Source organism: Ambystoma mexicanum, chromosome 7q (genome assembly GCF_040938575.1).
Source record: "Ambystoma mexicanum isolate Mex_15411 chromosome 7q, UKY_AmexF1_1, whole genome shotgun sequence".
In the NCBI taxonomy this organism is placed as follows: Eukaryota; Metazoa; Chordata; class Amphibia; order Caudata; family Ambystomatidae; genus Ambystoma; species Ambystoma mexicanum.
Window position 1 is genome coordinate 1,038,132,543 of NC_090941.1, and position 14,327 is coordinate 1,038,146,869.

The window sequence follows — 14,327 nt, forward strand, 5'->3', positions numbered from 1 at the left end:
CTGTGTATCCGAGCCCCCTGCTATCGCATCTCTGAGTGTATCAGACCCCCTGCCGTCACATCCCTGTGTATCCGAGCCCCTGCTATCGCATCTCTGAGTATCAGAGCCCCCTGCTATCGCATCTCTGAGTGTATCAGACCCCCTGCCGTCACATCCCTGTGTATCCGAGCCCCCTGCTATCGCATCTCTGAGTGTATCAGACCCCCTGCCGTCACATCCCTGTGTATCCGAGCCCCCTGCTATCGCATCTGAGTGTATCAGACCCCCTGCCGTCACATCCCTGTGTATCCGAGCCCCCTGCTATCGCATCTGAGTGTATCAGACCCCCTGCCGTCACATCCCTGTGTATCCGAGCCCCTGCTATCGCATCTCTGAGTATCAGAGCCCCCTGCTATCGCATCTCTGAGTGTATCAGACCCCCTGCCGTCACATCCCTGTGTATCAGAGCCCCCTGCTATCGCATCTCTGAGTGTATCAGACCCCCTGCCATCACATCCCTGTGTATCCGAGCCCCTGCTAGCGCATCTCTGAGTATCAGAGCCCCTGCCGTCACATCCCTGTGTATCCGAGCCCCCTGCTATCGCATCTCTGAGTGTATCAGACCCCCTGCCGTCACATCCCTGTGTATCCGAGCCCCCTGCTATCGCATCTCTGAGTGTATCAGACCCCCTGCCGTCACATCCCTGTGTATCCGAGCCCCTGCTATCGCATCTGAGTATCAGAGCCCCCTGCTATCGCATCTCTGAGTGTATCAGACCCCCTGCCGTCACATCCCTGTGTATCCGAGCCCCTGCTATCGCATCTGAGTGTATCAGACCCCCTGCCGTCACATCCCTGTGTATCCGAGCCCCTGCTATCGCATCTCTGAGTGTATCAGACCCCCTGCCGTCACATCCCTGTGTATCCGAGCCCCTGCTATCGCATCTCTGAGTGTATCAGACCCCCTGCTGTCACATCCCTGTGTATCAGAGCCCCTGCTATCGCATCTCTGAGTGTATCAGACCCCCTGCTGTCACATCCCTGTGTATCGGAGCCCCCTGCTATGGCATCTGAGTGTATCAGACCCCCTGCCGTCACATCCCTGTGTATCCGAGCCCCCTGCTATCGCATCTGAGTGTATCAGACCTCCTGCCGTCACATCCCTGTGTATCCGAGCCCCCTGCTATCGCATCTCTGAGTGTATCAGACCCCCTGCCGTCACATCCCTGTGTATCCGAGCCCCTGCTATCGCATCTCTGAGTATCAGAGCCCCCTGCTATCGCATCTCTGAGTGTATCAGACCCCTGCCGTCACATCCCTGTGTATCCGAGCCCCTGCTATCGCATCTCTGAGTATCAGAGCCCCCTGCTATCGCATCTCTGAGTGTATCAGACCCCCTGCCGTCACATCCCTGTGTATCCGAGCCCCTGCTATCGCATCTCTGCGTGTATCAGACCCCCTGCCGTCACATCCCTGTGTATGCCTCCATTCTGGAAGAAACCATGCATGGGCAGGAAAACCTATTCTCTGGGGCTCACATCCGCCCGCCCGCCCACTCTGAACTCATGCAGTTGAGCACCAACCATTAGCCCCTGCAGTCACAGGCAGTCCATGGTCACCATCAATTCAGAAGATAAAACCATATCATTAGTACTCCATTCTCAGAAAAGTCAGAATGCCAACGAAATGATGTGTAAATTCTGTTTTGGGCCTTGCATGGCATTGTTTTTGCATTTTTACAACGTGTATGCATTTTGTGTCCCTTCCTATGATGTTACTACATGCAAAAATTGGAGGGGGCTCCACACTTTCTTTTGGCCTGGGGCCACAGCCCGCAGGGCCCTCTTCTGCTTCCTGGCCGCCTGGCCCTCCTCTCCTTCCTGGGCCTCCTCTGCTGCTTGCCCCCCTACTCCCGGCGCTCCTCTTCTGCTTGGCCTGGCCTCCCCTCCCCCCACCCTTCTCTGCTGCCTCCGCTTGGCCCTCCTCTGCTGCTTGGCCATCTGCCCTGCCCCCCTCCCCCCATGGCTACCTGGTCCTCCTTGAATGCTTAGTTGTTTATCAGAAATAGTTAGATGGGTTTCTCGAGGTCTGTTTTTGGGAAAGCAGCATTTGCAGACGTTCGCCTTTCTGTAGCTAATGTATGTTATGTTTTCTCCCTTCTTTCTAGTCCTTCCATATGAAAAAGTCAAATCCCCAAATCCGATGGCTCAGCTGGGGTTCCCCGGAATTCTAAGGGGGGGCGATCCTTCTTTTCTTCCACAAGGTGTGTACTTGTTCCTCTCTCTATTTCTTCCATCCCGCTCTTTCGCTGGCTTTCTCCACCCTCATCCTGTATTCTGTGGTGTGCTTATTGGTGTGTTTTGGGAGGAGGGGGAGGGGGAGGCGGTGGTGGTGTGTTGGTTGCGAGTCATTGGAACCACACTACATGCCTGCTTAGTGAGTTTAGCTTTTCTTGTTTCACCATCTCGTGGGAGAAAGCCAGTGCCTGTCTCCATCTTGCTCTGAACTGACTGCACGCTCACCTTTGTTTGGGATTGGGCCTGGGTAATGCAACTGCCTGGGTTTGTATTGGTTACTGTCTGTGCAACATAAGTCGCAGCCAAAAAAGTGATCCCAATTCTTGCATTTGCCGCAGAAACATCTCTAAATCTTACATGGCGAATTCGGGATCTTTCTGAAGGTCCGTTTTAGAAGAAACTATTATTTCTACCGAAAAACATTCCAATGCAATGATAAGGTTCGAATGGGGCGTACAATCTATGCAGCCACTAGTACTATGGACATCTCTGGCCTTATACCGGAAGTGCATCATGACTAATGCCCTGCCCCCGTTTTAAGATCTGCATCTCAGCAGTCTGGCGACTGGTTACTTAATAATTGGCACAGCAAATGTCGTAACTGGCTAGGTCAATTGAACACATCAGAAGAGACCCTAATATCGAACCCAAACAAAGCAAAATACATCATTCAGACACAAGCTTGGATAAACACAATGAACATAAACTATCCTTGCCTATAGATTTGGAATGTAAAGCAGTGGGAAAATGACCCTCTTAGCTGGCCAAATGTCCATCGTCAGAGTTGAGAGATCTTCTGATGCGATTGCGCCTGAACAGATTACCAACAAGACAGGTGTTGGGCATGCGAAATCAAATGGCAGGATCGGAACTGTGCTGTCGATTCTGTTGTAATCGGGAACGTGTGGAATCTTGGAAACCTCTGCTCCTAGCATGTAGTGCTTGTACTTCACCAAGGACGCTATTTTTGGCAGATTGACTTTAGCTGAATGGTGGCCATTGATATTAGTGGGAGAATTACATGTCGCTGACATTGGCGGGACTGACATTTTTTTAATATATTTTTACCAGTATTTAAATGTTTGAATCTGCCAAAGAATCATATTCAAGAAGACATTAGATATTATGTGATTTAACATGCAAATATGAAAAGTTTGTAATCCTAAATCATAATAAAATGCTAAAAAAAAATAAGTTGCATTAGACCGCTCTCATAGGACGCCGGAGACACGTAATAATGGACCCATGTCTGCGAAAGAGACAGGCGGCTAATATTTGAAGCTTTGATATATTGCTGTGTACAGTCGATATGTACCACATACAAACACACTACATGGACCCTTCTTCTTATTTACTCGCCGAATGCCTTCCAGGGGTGCTCCCCCTGCCATAGTCCATCGGTAGGCACAGTAAGCACGGTGCAGTCCCTATTGACCGAATGCGGAACTCCGTCAATTCCTGTTAATGTCACACATTCTGACTTAAGCAGAAGCCTTATAAGCAGCAGACATTTCCTACATCATTTTTAAAAAAAAGTTTAATTTTAATTTTTAAATTTTTTTACCACAAATGGCCTTCTAGACCCCGGGACGGGTCATTATTGCTCGGAGTAATGAACCACATGTATCGACCCCCATTTCGCCTCAAGAAATAACCTGAGGGATGGCCATTATTCTTCGACAATGATCAATCGCCATCTATAAGACTTTAATCAAATGAAGGTCTACATCTAGCAAAAGTGGCCCTCTGGTCATCAGTGTGGCAAATGCATGCACATTTTGCATTTTTTTTTGATATTGCTCACACAGCCCGGTGGCATAGATGCGGTGTTACAGGAACATGTCTTAGTTAAGTATTTATAACGCGCTTAATACCCAGAGGTTTCCAAGCGCAGACCCGGGGATCGAACCTGTGTTGCCTCGTGTGTGCTTGTTTCCAAGGCGAGCACGTTGCCGCTGAGCTATCCTCCCGAGACAACATGTGCAGAGCTTGTGAAATCTGTGTGGGCCCTCTATGTGAAGGTTTACTTTTTCTTTCAGTTTCCTGGAGGTCGGAACCATACCAGGCTTCGGGTAGCAGATAAGGGGTGCAGTTGGTCGCCTTAGCAATACTGATTCTGAACTGATCATTAGTCACTGCCCCGCCCACCCGCAAGGTGGTTCAGTTTGGTGGAGGATTGGATGGAGTAAGGCTACGAATACCAGGAAAAGCCTGAAACCGGTAATAGAAGTAATATTGGATATGCTTTGGCAAAATGTGGTGTTAAGTCGCCTGGACAAATAAAAAAAATATGGAGTAGGGAAGGTCAACACTGCAAAGAGTCACTAATATTAACTAATAATCCTGTGCGCGGCAGTCCCAATGCATTTGGTACTGACAGGAAATTTGGACTAATGATGCCCTTTCTAATTGCACCTTGATTGTCGATGAGCATCAGTGGTGGACCGAGTGGGGTAGGTACGGGGCCAGGGAGGGCAACTTGCCACCCCCCTGTGGCTCTTTGAGGAGCCAGACCGGGACATTTGGGAGCGGGACACCTCTCCCGTTCTGTGCCGAACGGGAAAGGTGTCCCGCTGGCAGGACAGTGAGGGTGCCGAGCAGGAGCACAGTGTTCCTGCTCAGCACCCTCATTGTCTTGGTAACGGGACACCTTTGCCCCAAGTGCTGCCGATCACTTTCTTCCTTCTAGTAGAGCATTTAACGTGGGAGCGATTTACGCGTGATGGCTCATTTAAGAGACCATTGTTTTGGACAAGACGTTCTCAACTGTTAAGAATTGCAAAGGAGACTTTTTATTTTGAAAGCACACGCAAAGTACAAGTTGGCTGCCTAAAATATATGCCCTCCTCCAGGACAGTTTTGTGTGCTATATTTAATTATCTGCCTTATTTTCACATGCTCATGTTTTACAAACCAAAAAGTGGCTTTTATAGGTAGAAAGTAAAGCTGCTCTCACATTATGAAGCACGACTTTGTCAACCGTTGAAAAACACAAACCGGTAACATTTTACCACATTACCTTTTGTTATGAGTCTTTTAAGTCTTGAAAGTACATTTTCAAAAGCCACAGGCCATTTTTTTTGCCTTCTGCTGAATTGCATTCTGGTATTTGTAGTATTTCATTCAAGGTTGCTGAAATAATGCCATAATTGTACACGTTTTGCCTCGCATATTTCTATAAGGAGTTACAGATTTGTGTAAGTAGTTTACTATAGTTTGTGTACTTTTTAGGTCCTCTTTATAAAACAGACCATTGTTGAAGGCCAAACATGGGCACGATGAGAGGGGAAGTGAGTCGTGAATATTTTCCCGGGGGGTGGCAACAGAGCTTGCAGTCCTGGAGACTGGAGGGGTTAATTTCCCTGCTTCTGCTGCTGTGTTGGTTTCGAGCTACACGTCAAGGATGCATGTGGGTGCGCTGCGTCCGCTCACTTTTTTCAGGGGGCAGACACAACCCCTGTTGGGATGTTTTGAGGCTGGCATTAAAAAAAGTTTGCTTGCCAAAGTGTTGGCCTACCTGGATTTCACCCCAGGTTGTCATGTTTCCACTACAGACGCTTCCCCCTAAAACCACATAGAAGTTGCATTAAAGCACATGTCTTATATTTGTATTTTCTTTTCCATGGAATATATATGATAAGGCATTTATAACGTGCCTATAGACCAGTGTTTTAAGGCGCGGCGAGGCAAGGGAAGTGGAACAGAGGGAGGACAGAGGCAACGATCTTACTAGGCCAAGTGACATTGCGATTGCACAAGTGCAGGGGCGAGGGGAGGGGTAAAATGCCAGGGGATGGGGTTTGGGGGGGGTGCAGTGCTGTACATGGATCAAACAACAACAAAAAGGGCAGGTGGCAGGTGCAAGGGCAAGTGCAGATAGCCAGTGTCCAATAAGTGCAGGTAGGGGGACTGTAGGGTTACATATACAGACCAAAGTGCAAGGGTTGCCAGGAGACAGTCCAGGTGTGCAACTGGGCGGGCAGGGACCTGGGCCCGAAATCAGAGGGGTAGCCAGGTGACCAGTGCAGTATCAGACATGAGATCAACAGGGGAGACGAAGGGAGAAGGCAGAAGCAAAGAGGGAAGGTCCTGGGGTGCTACCGGAACCGGAGATGGTTCTCCTCAAGTTTCAGAGAGGCTGTTCCAGAGGGAGTCCCCAGCCGAAAAAAGAGATCTAGCCCCACCTCGTTGCTTGGAGAAGCGTCTGACCCTGAGGGAGTTGGAGGTGAAAGAGAGCTCTTGTAGGAAGGTATTTATGAAGAGAGAGTTGGAGGTATTGAGGACCCAGGCCCCACAAGGCCTTGTGGACAATGCAGAGGGTCTTGAACTTAATCCGTACAGCCACTGGGAGCCAATGAAGAGATTTCAGTGGTGGAGAGATTCGATCCCTGGGCTTGAGGCCAAGGACAAGTCTTGCAGTCCTGTTCTGGATCAGTTCCAGAGGGCAGAGAGTAGAAGCAGGCAGATTTTTAAAAAACATTTTTAATTCTTTATTTCATTTAGTTTATACAAACTTTTTAAAATAAGAATGAAGGGCATCAAAAGGATGAGACAAGGTAAATCGATCAACAGAAAATCACAAACCCTTTGGATGTCCCCATCCCTCCCTTATCCCTGAATTTCTTTCAGTTCCGTTGGTTCCCTCTGCATAATGAACCTTCCTTGGGGCTTTTCTCTTGTTTTTTTCTGTTACCAGGACACATCCTACTTCACATCTTTGACACCATCCAACTGATTAACTGATTTCAGTCTGTTAGCATTACTTCCAGTTTACGCAAGAATTTATCAAACCATAGACGTCCTTTTCTCTTGGGTTAGCAAATTTCAACCACAACTCTTCTCCGCATAAGGTAGGGTATAGCCTTACCACTTGATTCAAATGTAACGTTCTCAAGGATTTCAACCCTACACAATATAGCGTTAGGTGTTTTAAGGTCTCTGGATGGTTTTCACAAAAATGACAGGTCAACATCAATTGCGTTTTTCTAAACCTCAGTTTTTGACTTACTCTTGTATCAAATAGATTAAGTCGAAATTTCATAAGTCTTTCGATAATTAGCATTTGGAGATTTAACCAAATATTGAGGGAGATTTCAGGTTTTTTTCCATCTTTTGCTGCATTTCCCATTAGATTGTAGCGGTTTCTGTCATCTACAGTCGAACACCAATCTCGTTCCCATAGTTTTTTTTTCACGTGAAGCAGATGTAGAAAGAGGTTGTTGCAGTAGTCCAGCCTAGAGAGAACCAGCGCTCTGGAGACAGTGAGCTTCTGGGGGAAGGAGAGGAAAGGATGAATACCTCTGAGGAGGTGCAGTTGGTAGTTTGACTTCTTAGAGACGTCAGAGATGGGAGGAGAAAAGGAGAGTGTGGAGTTGAAGAAGACCCAGAGGTTCATAGCCTCACAGATGGGAGCAGGAAGGGCCAAGGGAGGCCGGCCAGAGAGTGACAGGAAAGGAGGGTGCAGGTGTGCCGAAGAGGAGACTCTGTCTTACTGGCATTAAGGCAGAGATCATTGGCGGTTCACCACTCCTGGATAGCAGACAATCGGAGATGAGAGAACGAGAAGAGGTGGCAGAGGGTAGCCTGAAAAAGAGCTGAGTGTCATAAATTGTTGTATTTAAAAGGTGGGCACCTTTTTATACTTTGCCAGTATACTTATTAGAAATGATCCTCTTTGATAATTATTCTGGGTTGAATATTTTTTGAAAGGCAAATGCTCTTGTCCTGTTCACTTTTTTCTAAGGCATTGGTATTCAAACATTTTCATACCAAGCACCCCGTTCCCCCCCTTTGATTAAAAATATTGTTACCTATGGGTTGGCCTCCGTAGGGAACCCAAAGGATGTCTTGGGGGGGGGGGGGGGTGGGTGAGGTGGCGGGTGGAGGGGGCACGTTAAAGGTGACTGATTGTGATTTTAATAGAGCATTTAAGCAGTAGAATGAAGAGATGGATGTTGGGTAAGATGCTGCTTGCTTTAAAGGACTGTAGTGGGCCATTACAGAGGCATTGTGTGGCATGAATGAAGAGGTGAATTTAGGGTAGGGTGCTGCGTGGTTAAAAGGACTGATGGATCATTACAGAAGCATGGTGAGGCATAGGGTAAGGGGCTGCCTGGTTAAAGGGACTGTGGAGGGCATTGCAGAGGCATGGTGCGGCATAAATGAAGAGATGTATGTATGGTAATGTAACTGTTTATGGAGAGGCCACACTCAACACAGGGGAGTTCCTTCCCTCCCCAAGCAAGGTGTCACCCAACAAACTGTTAAATGTTGGTTCTTTTTATTCAGCCACATCTCCAATTCATCTAATACCCCTTGGATCCCTCCCACTGAGCTACCAATGAGTCAAGAACCAGGCCGGTGTACAGAAAAATATTTACATTTATTTGAATTAGATGTTACGAAACTCGCACTGAAATTTCAAACGCCACTTTATCCGTGGCACAACACAAACTTCTCAACATAAATCACAGAAGTGAGTTGAAAAGAACACAAATCACAATTCTTAACTTTCTACAAATTTCACTGCAAGAAATAATTAGCGCTGATCAGTGAACACAATTTGCAAATGTAGTGCTGTGAAGTTTTGATTTTTTTCCTGCATGCTTAAAAGGCTAGCAGTTTTGTTTTTCAGGATTGGACAAATGCATGTGGCAATTAGGATTTCACCAACACCTTTGGTTTAAAATAAACACAGGGTGATTTGGCAGTTTGTTTTTAAACCCCATCCCCCTTCTTTGGACTGGGTTGGGGAAGTATGACAGAAAAATTAGGATGATTGAAGAATTTTGGATTTCAGACCACCCTCCACTGTTGGGGAAAGTTGGACAATAAGAGTGGACTGATTTAAGAACAAAGACAACCCTCTTCCTTTAAGAAGTCGGGGTCAACAGGACAAAAAGGATTACCCACTTAAATTATAGGCAATAGTTTTTCAGCGCACACTGGGAAGTGAGATTTGTTAATTTAGAATTTTAACAAAAATCACCCCGTAGTGTTCTGCCAAAGGGAATTAATTAAATTAATATTTTTATTTAAATAGGTGAAGGATCTACAGCTTTCCCCCTCCCCCCACCCAATATAAAAAGGGAAATGATATAAGGCAAGCGGACGCCCCCACCCCACCGAACCCCCCACACTTTTGGTTTCCCAGGGCTCAGTTCTACCACATAGAAAGCCTCTTTTTAAAGTTCAGGAAAACCAGCTGCATTTCAGGTCCCTCTTGGAGGATAGGTCAGGGGTCTGGTCATACCCCTCTCAAGGATGGCCCCCAGCTCTTCACCATAAGAGCCCAGTAAGCTTTTTATGCCTCCCCAACAATGAACGGCTCTGCCCAGATCCAATTTTGATGTTCTTGTTTGGTGTTTGGCATCTGTCAGATGCTAAGTTTCAGCAGCCCTCCCCGATGGTAAATTTCAGCAGCTCTCTCTTCCTCATAGTGCATTCCCCCTTATATAGCAGCAATGACACTGTGAAGTTTACAGTCTTGGGTGAGTAGCTTGCAAGGGTTCTTGCAACTAGGATGAGACAATTACTCTTCTCTCTCCTCCCAACTCCAGCCCATCTCAACGGATTGGTTTAAGCGTTTGGAGCAGACTTGTGGCAGCTTCATTTGCAATTCCCATTTGTTCTCATGTCACATTTTTGGCGAAAACTAATGTGGCAAAACTTACTAGCGACTGCTATAATATATATATTTTCCTTTTGAGATGATCATGGGGAAGTAAATAAAACGACAGCCAGGTCCGCATCATTCTGCATTACTGTTTGGCAATTATTTGTCATTTTTTGCAAAAAGTATAGCCGTTGGGAACATGCAATTTACTCCCTATAGTCTTAATTTCACCCTCCACCAACTCCCAAATTTGGGATTTGTTCAGATCAGCCAGAAACACATTTTAGATGCCATTACAGTTAACTGAATCATAGGTGAATTAATTTTATATCACCAAAATTGCCTGGAAAATATCAAAAAAATTACACATAAAACAAATCCGACTTATGGTTGCTGAAAAAAAGGCCTAAATGATAATAGTCCTTTTAAATGAAGGGAGTCTTCATCTGTGCACGAATGAGCTTCCCTTCCCCCATTTGCCACTCTGGGCCAGCCTGTACTCAGGGTTCTTATTAGTGTCTTTGTGTTTAGAGTTTGCTCTTTGAAGTTGGAGTTTTAGCCTCACTTAATTGTAGCACCCATTTTCACACCTGCTACTTACATTTTGGTCATGCATCAGCCAAAGGATATTGTCTTGCAGAGGCAGCCCAGCCTTCAGGGACAACACCTTTCAGGCAGGCCACATTTGATTGCATTTGTAAAATAGCTGTGGGATGTAAACCAGATTTTCCGTGGGAGGAGTCCTTAGTGACATTTGTCCCACAGCAAGCAAAGGATTTGCCTCTGGCCTACAGAAACTTTTTCATGGGAACAAAGTGGGCTTTTGTTTTGAAATGTATGTTGGTGTTTTGCATGCAAAACTTAATATACCTTACTTTTTGCCAGCACACACCATGTCTTTTCCCTGACATTTTCATGTTAGCAGGGGTACATTTTTCATATTTAAACTGCTTTAACTTGCAAACGCGCATGCAAAGCCGTTTTTGGGTCAGTTTTTAAAAATCCTGCTTTTCATGTGTGAGGGACCGTTTGTGGCCTTTGATTACCCCCCACAGTAAGGTGCGGCTGGATTGTGGTTGGCCGTTCCAGAGGCACAGTGAAGTATGAGTAAAGGGGTGGGCATAGGGCTGGTGGGAAAGGGTGATGTGATATTGTCAGAGATGTTTGGGATGGTGATAGAAGGTGGGTTCTTACCTTGGATGTCGCTGGGGAGCTCGATGTTGAGGGGGCGTGTGCTCCTTGCCGCGTGTCAAGCCAGGACAGGAGTGACGAAAGCTAAAGCAGGAGCATGCTCCTAGGAACAAACATCTTTCATGTGCTTATGAAAAGCACTGGGGCCAACAGGACAATTAAAAGCGTCTCGGAAAGGTGCCCACGTTTGGAAGCCTGTGCTTTTTCTTGCCCGTAAATTGAGAGGTGGCAAGGGGGAAAGTGGTCCTGTCGGGCACAGAGGAGAAAGTGGGGTCCTTGCTGTCCAGAGGTCCTACTTAACTGATATGTACTGATATGTACAGGGAATTCTCCTCGAATTCTGGAAGAACACGGCTTTTGGCATATGGGTGTGGCACTCTCCAGTCGTTTTCTGCAGTTGATGGACTCTACAGCTTTAAACAGTATATTTTGATTAAAACATATGCTTTCAAAACTACAGAGTACATTCTTGCCCCAGCAGCAGCCCGATACATGTACATGTTCTCGAATAGCCAGATGGTAGCTAGTCCTACTAGTGATAACTGGACGAGTTTGGGGGCAGTGGGAATGGGTCTTCGCGCTGAATGCAGACTTTGATTACAGCCGGAAAGGGTGCGCCCCTAGTGTTTGGGGGATTTTCCTGCACGTTTAGGTCCCCACGCTTCTCCAAGAGGCCCGATCTCCCCTCTCACTCTCGCAACCGCTGGCTTTGCAGCCCCCCCTATTCATGCGGGTACTGTTGGGCCCATGCTTATAAGGGAAAGTACTCTTGGTTAAACAGCAGGACTGAATAAAGGCGCTCCTGGTGATACAGGGCCAGTTGCAGTCTCCCAGAGCCTGGCTTTGCGTGGGGGTCACTTTAGCAAGTGCTTATAGGGCACGGTTTCCCCCAGGATATAATGTATGTCTTGTTGCTGTTGCACCTTTGCACTCGCAGGACACGCTGAACCTGCTCTCCCTTTCTTTTGCAGAATTCTGCCGCATTGATGAACTCTTATGTAACAAGGAGGACGAGCTGCTAAGCTTCGAGGCAGTGATGAACATTCACAAGCAGATGGACGACGACGCCAACGGGAACGTCGACGTAGAGGAGAGTGATGAGGTGAGTTCTGGGGGGCTGAGGGGAGGAGGCACACCTCATGGCTTCACTCCTCCCCTCCCCATCACTTGCTATGATGCCGATTCATTGTCTTTCTTTCTTGGGTCTTTGCTCGCTTATGTTCTATGCCCCAGAAAGCACGCCTCAATGCCCTCTTCATGATCTCCCTGGGATCAGTGGCGCTGTTGCCTTTACCCCTCTGGCATGTCAATGGGGTGCCCTCGCAGTAGGTGCAGGTGTGCTGGGCATCCTCCAGCCATGCCAATCATGTGCTGCTCCTGCTCAGCTGCTTGGCGATGATCAACTGTGGCACACACCCAGGGGAGTATCCAGCATTGCAAGAGTGGGGCGGGGGTGTGGACGGTGGCGAGCCACGAAAGAAGTCTTACTTACCCCCCACCCCCCACAAATGCAGTGCACGCAATTCTAGATGCTCATTCGCGCCCACAAACTGGCCACCCCTGCCCCAATCTACTTTTTTGGTTACATTAATGGCAGTTGGTATTTTAACACACAACAAACACAATAAAACAGCAAATCATTACAGATGCAGGGAGCTCGCCTATTAGAGCTCTGTGGGGCAAAATACATACAAACCTCCTAATTTGCATATGGATTGCACCAACGGAAAGGACTTCACAGAAGAGGACGCCGCATCGGTCTTTGATAATTGGAGGCACCATGGAAGTGACTTTAGAATAAGTTGCCATAAGTAAGCCCAAGTGGCAAATAACCTTGTGGTGTAAAATTCTTAAATTGCACTATTGTTATATATGGAGCAACTCTATAGTCAAACCTTTTTAAAATAACATCATCATATATTCACACAAGCTCTGAAGTGAATCACTTACAGAGTTGCAGATAAGACAGTGTGATTAAATGATTTGCCCAGGATCACACTTTTTGGTTAAATGGTGAAACCGGGATGTGGACAATTTAAGCAAATGAGCCCATCTTCCCAGGATTTGGTTGATTCCGATATTTATTAAGGTTTCCCCTTTGCATTTCATGTGCTTAAATAGTACTTTATATGTAGCAATGCATTGGAAGCAAAGCACATCACATAATACACTATCCTTTCATAATTAGCTTTACATTATATACTTCATCATAGAAATATGTTGAGCAATAGGAGTATGGCTTTAGTTTTATTCCCCCCATCCTGCATGCTTAGTCGCAATAGCATCATGCAGGTTAATGTGAGCCTAACGCATCCCCCTTGGGTAAAGCCATGGTCCTTATCTCATAAAATCTGCAGCATTAGGCACCCTTTCCTTCTTACTGATGAGTAGCCCCACCCTCCCCATGTGCATTTCTCAAGGGACACAGGTCCCTGCTAAAAGTTACCCCTCCCTCCCATCAGCGCCTAATGACTCACATTGAAGTGCTTTGTTGACACAGAGCAACGTGAGAGCCCCTTTGCTGCTGCCCGGAGTTCCTTGGGACATTGTTCTGGCAGCGGGACACCTCTCCAATCGGAAAGGGTAAGGTGTCTCGATGACAATTCCTGGCAGGAATTGCTCAGCACACAATGTCCTCCCAGCGGGACACCTTTCCCGTTGAGCACCCTCAATGAGGTGCCAAACAGGCGAGGTGTCCCACTGACTAAAGTCCCGGCCAGGTTCTCAAAAGTGCCTGTGGGGGGGGGGGGAGCAGCTTGCTCCCGCTTGCCCCCCGCTCGGGACGCCACTGTAACGGTTCCATTTCATTTCATCGCGGGATGTTTTTTTCAGTGTTTTTTACTGCAATTTTTTTTTCTTGCAAAAAACCCATCACATTTTTTGTAATTATTTTTGGAAGGGTTCGCCTCAACCCCCCCATTTTCTAAAAAATTTGATGGGTTTTTTCGAAAAAATGTGCGGTAAAAAACCCCACGAAAAAACATCCCACAATGAAAAGACGTCGTACCACTGTAACCACCCTTCCCACGCATGCTCCTATATACAGTGCCACCTCCTCCCACCTAAAGTGACCTCTATTCTTTCATCCTTAAGTGGGGTACCCCTCTCTGCAATACACATCACCTTCTCTGAGTGTACAGCCGTACACCACACACCACCCCTTTTTACTTAGGTAATCCATCATTAGCACTACTAAACTCCTTATTTGACACAAAACACAGTCTCATTGTAGCCATTGCATTCCT

The 14,327-nt window shown here is 46.9% G+C and overlaps 1 protein-coding gene across 8 annotated transcripts in view; it reads left to right on the top strand.

The window, feature by feature from the left end:
* Positions 1–14,327, top strand: part of STIM1 (stromal interaction molecule 1) — a 591,802-nt gene that overhangs the window by 256,859 nt on the left and 320,616 nt on the right. For 6 of the 8 annotated variants that reach the window (XM_069640356.1, XM_069640357.1, XM_069640360.1 and 3 more), the window contains exons 2-3: positions 2,147–2,242; positions 12,054–12,184. In XM_069640356.1, the coding sequence (XP_069496457.1) occupies positions 2,147–2,242; positions 12,054–12,184 (227 nt within the window). The remainder of the gene's footprint in view (positions 1–2,146; positions 2,243–12,053; positions 12,185–14,327) is intronic. The other 2 variants (XM_069640358.1, XM_069640359.1) reach the window with 1 other exon arrangement.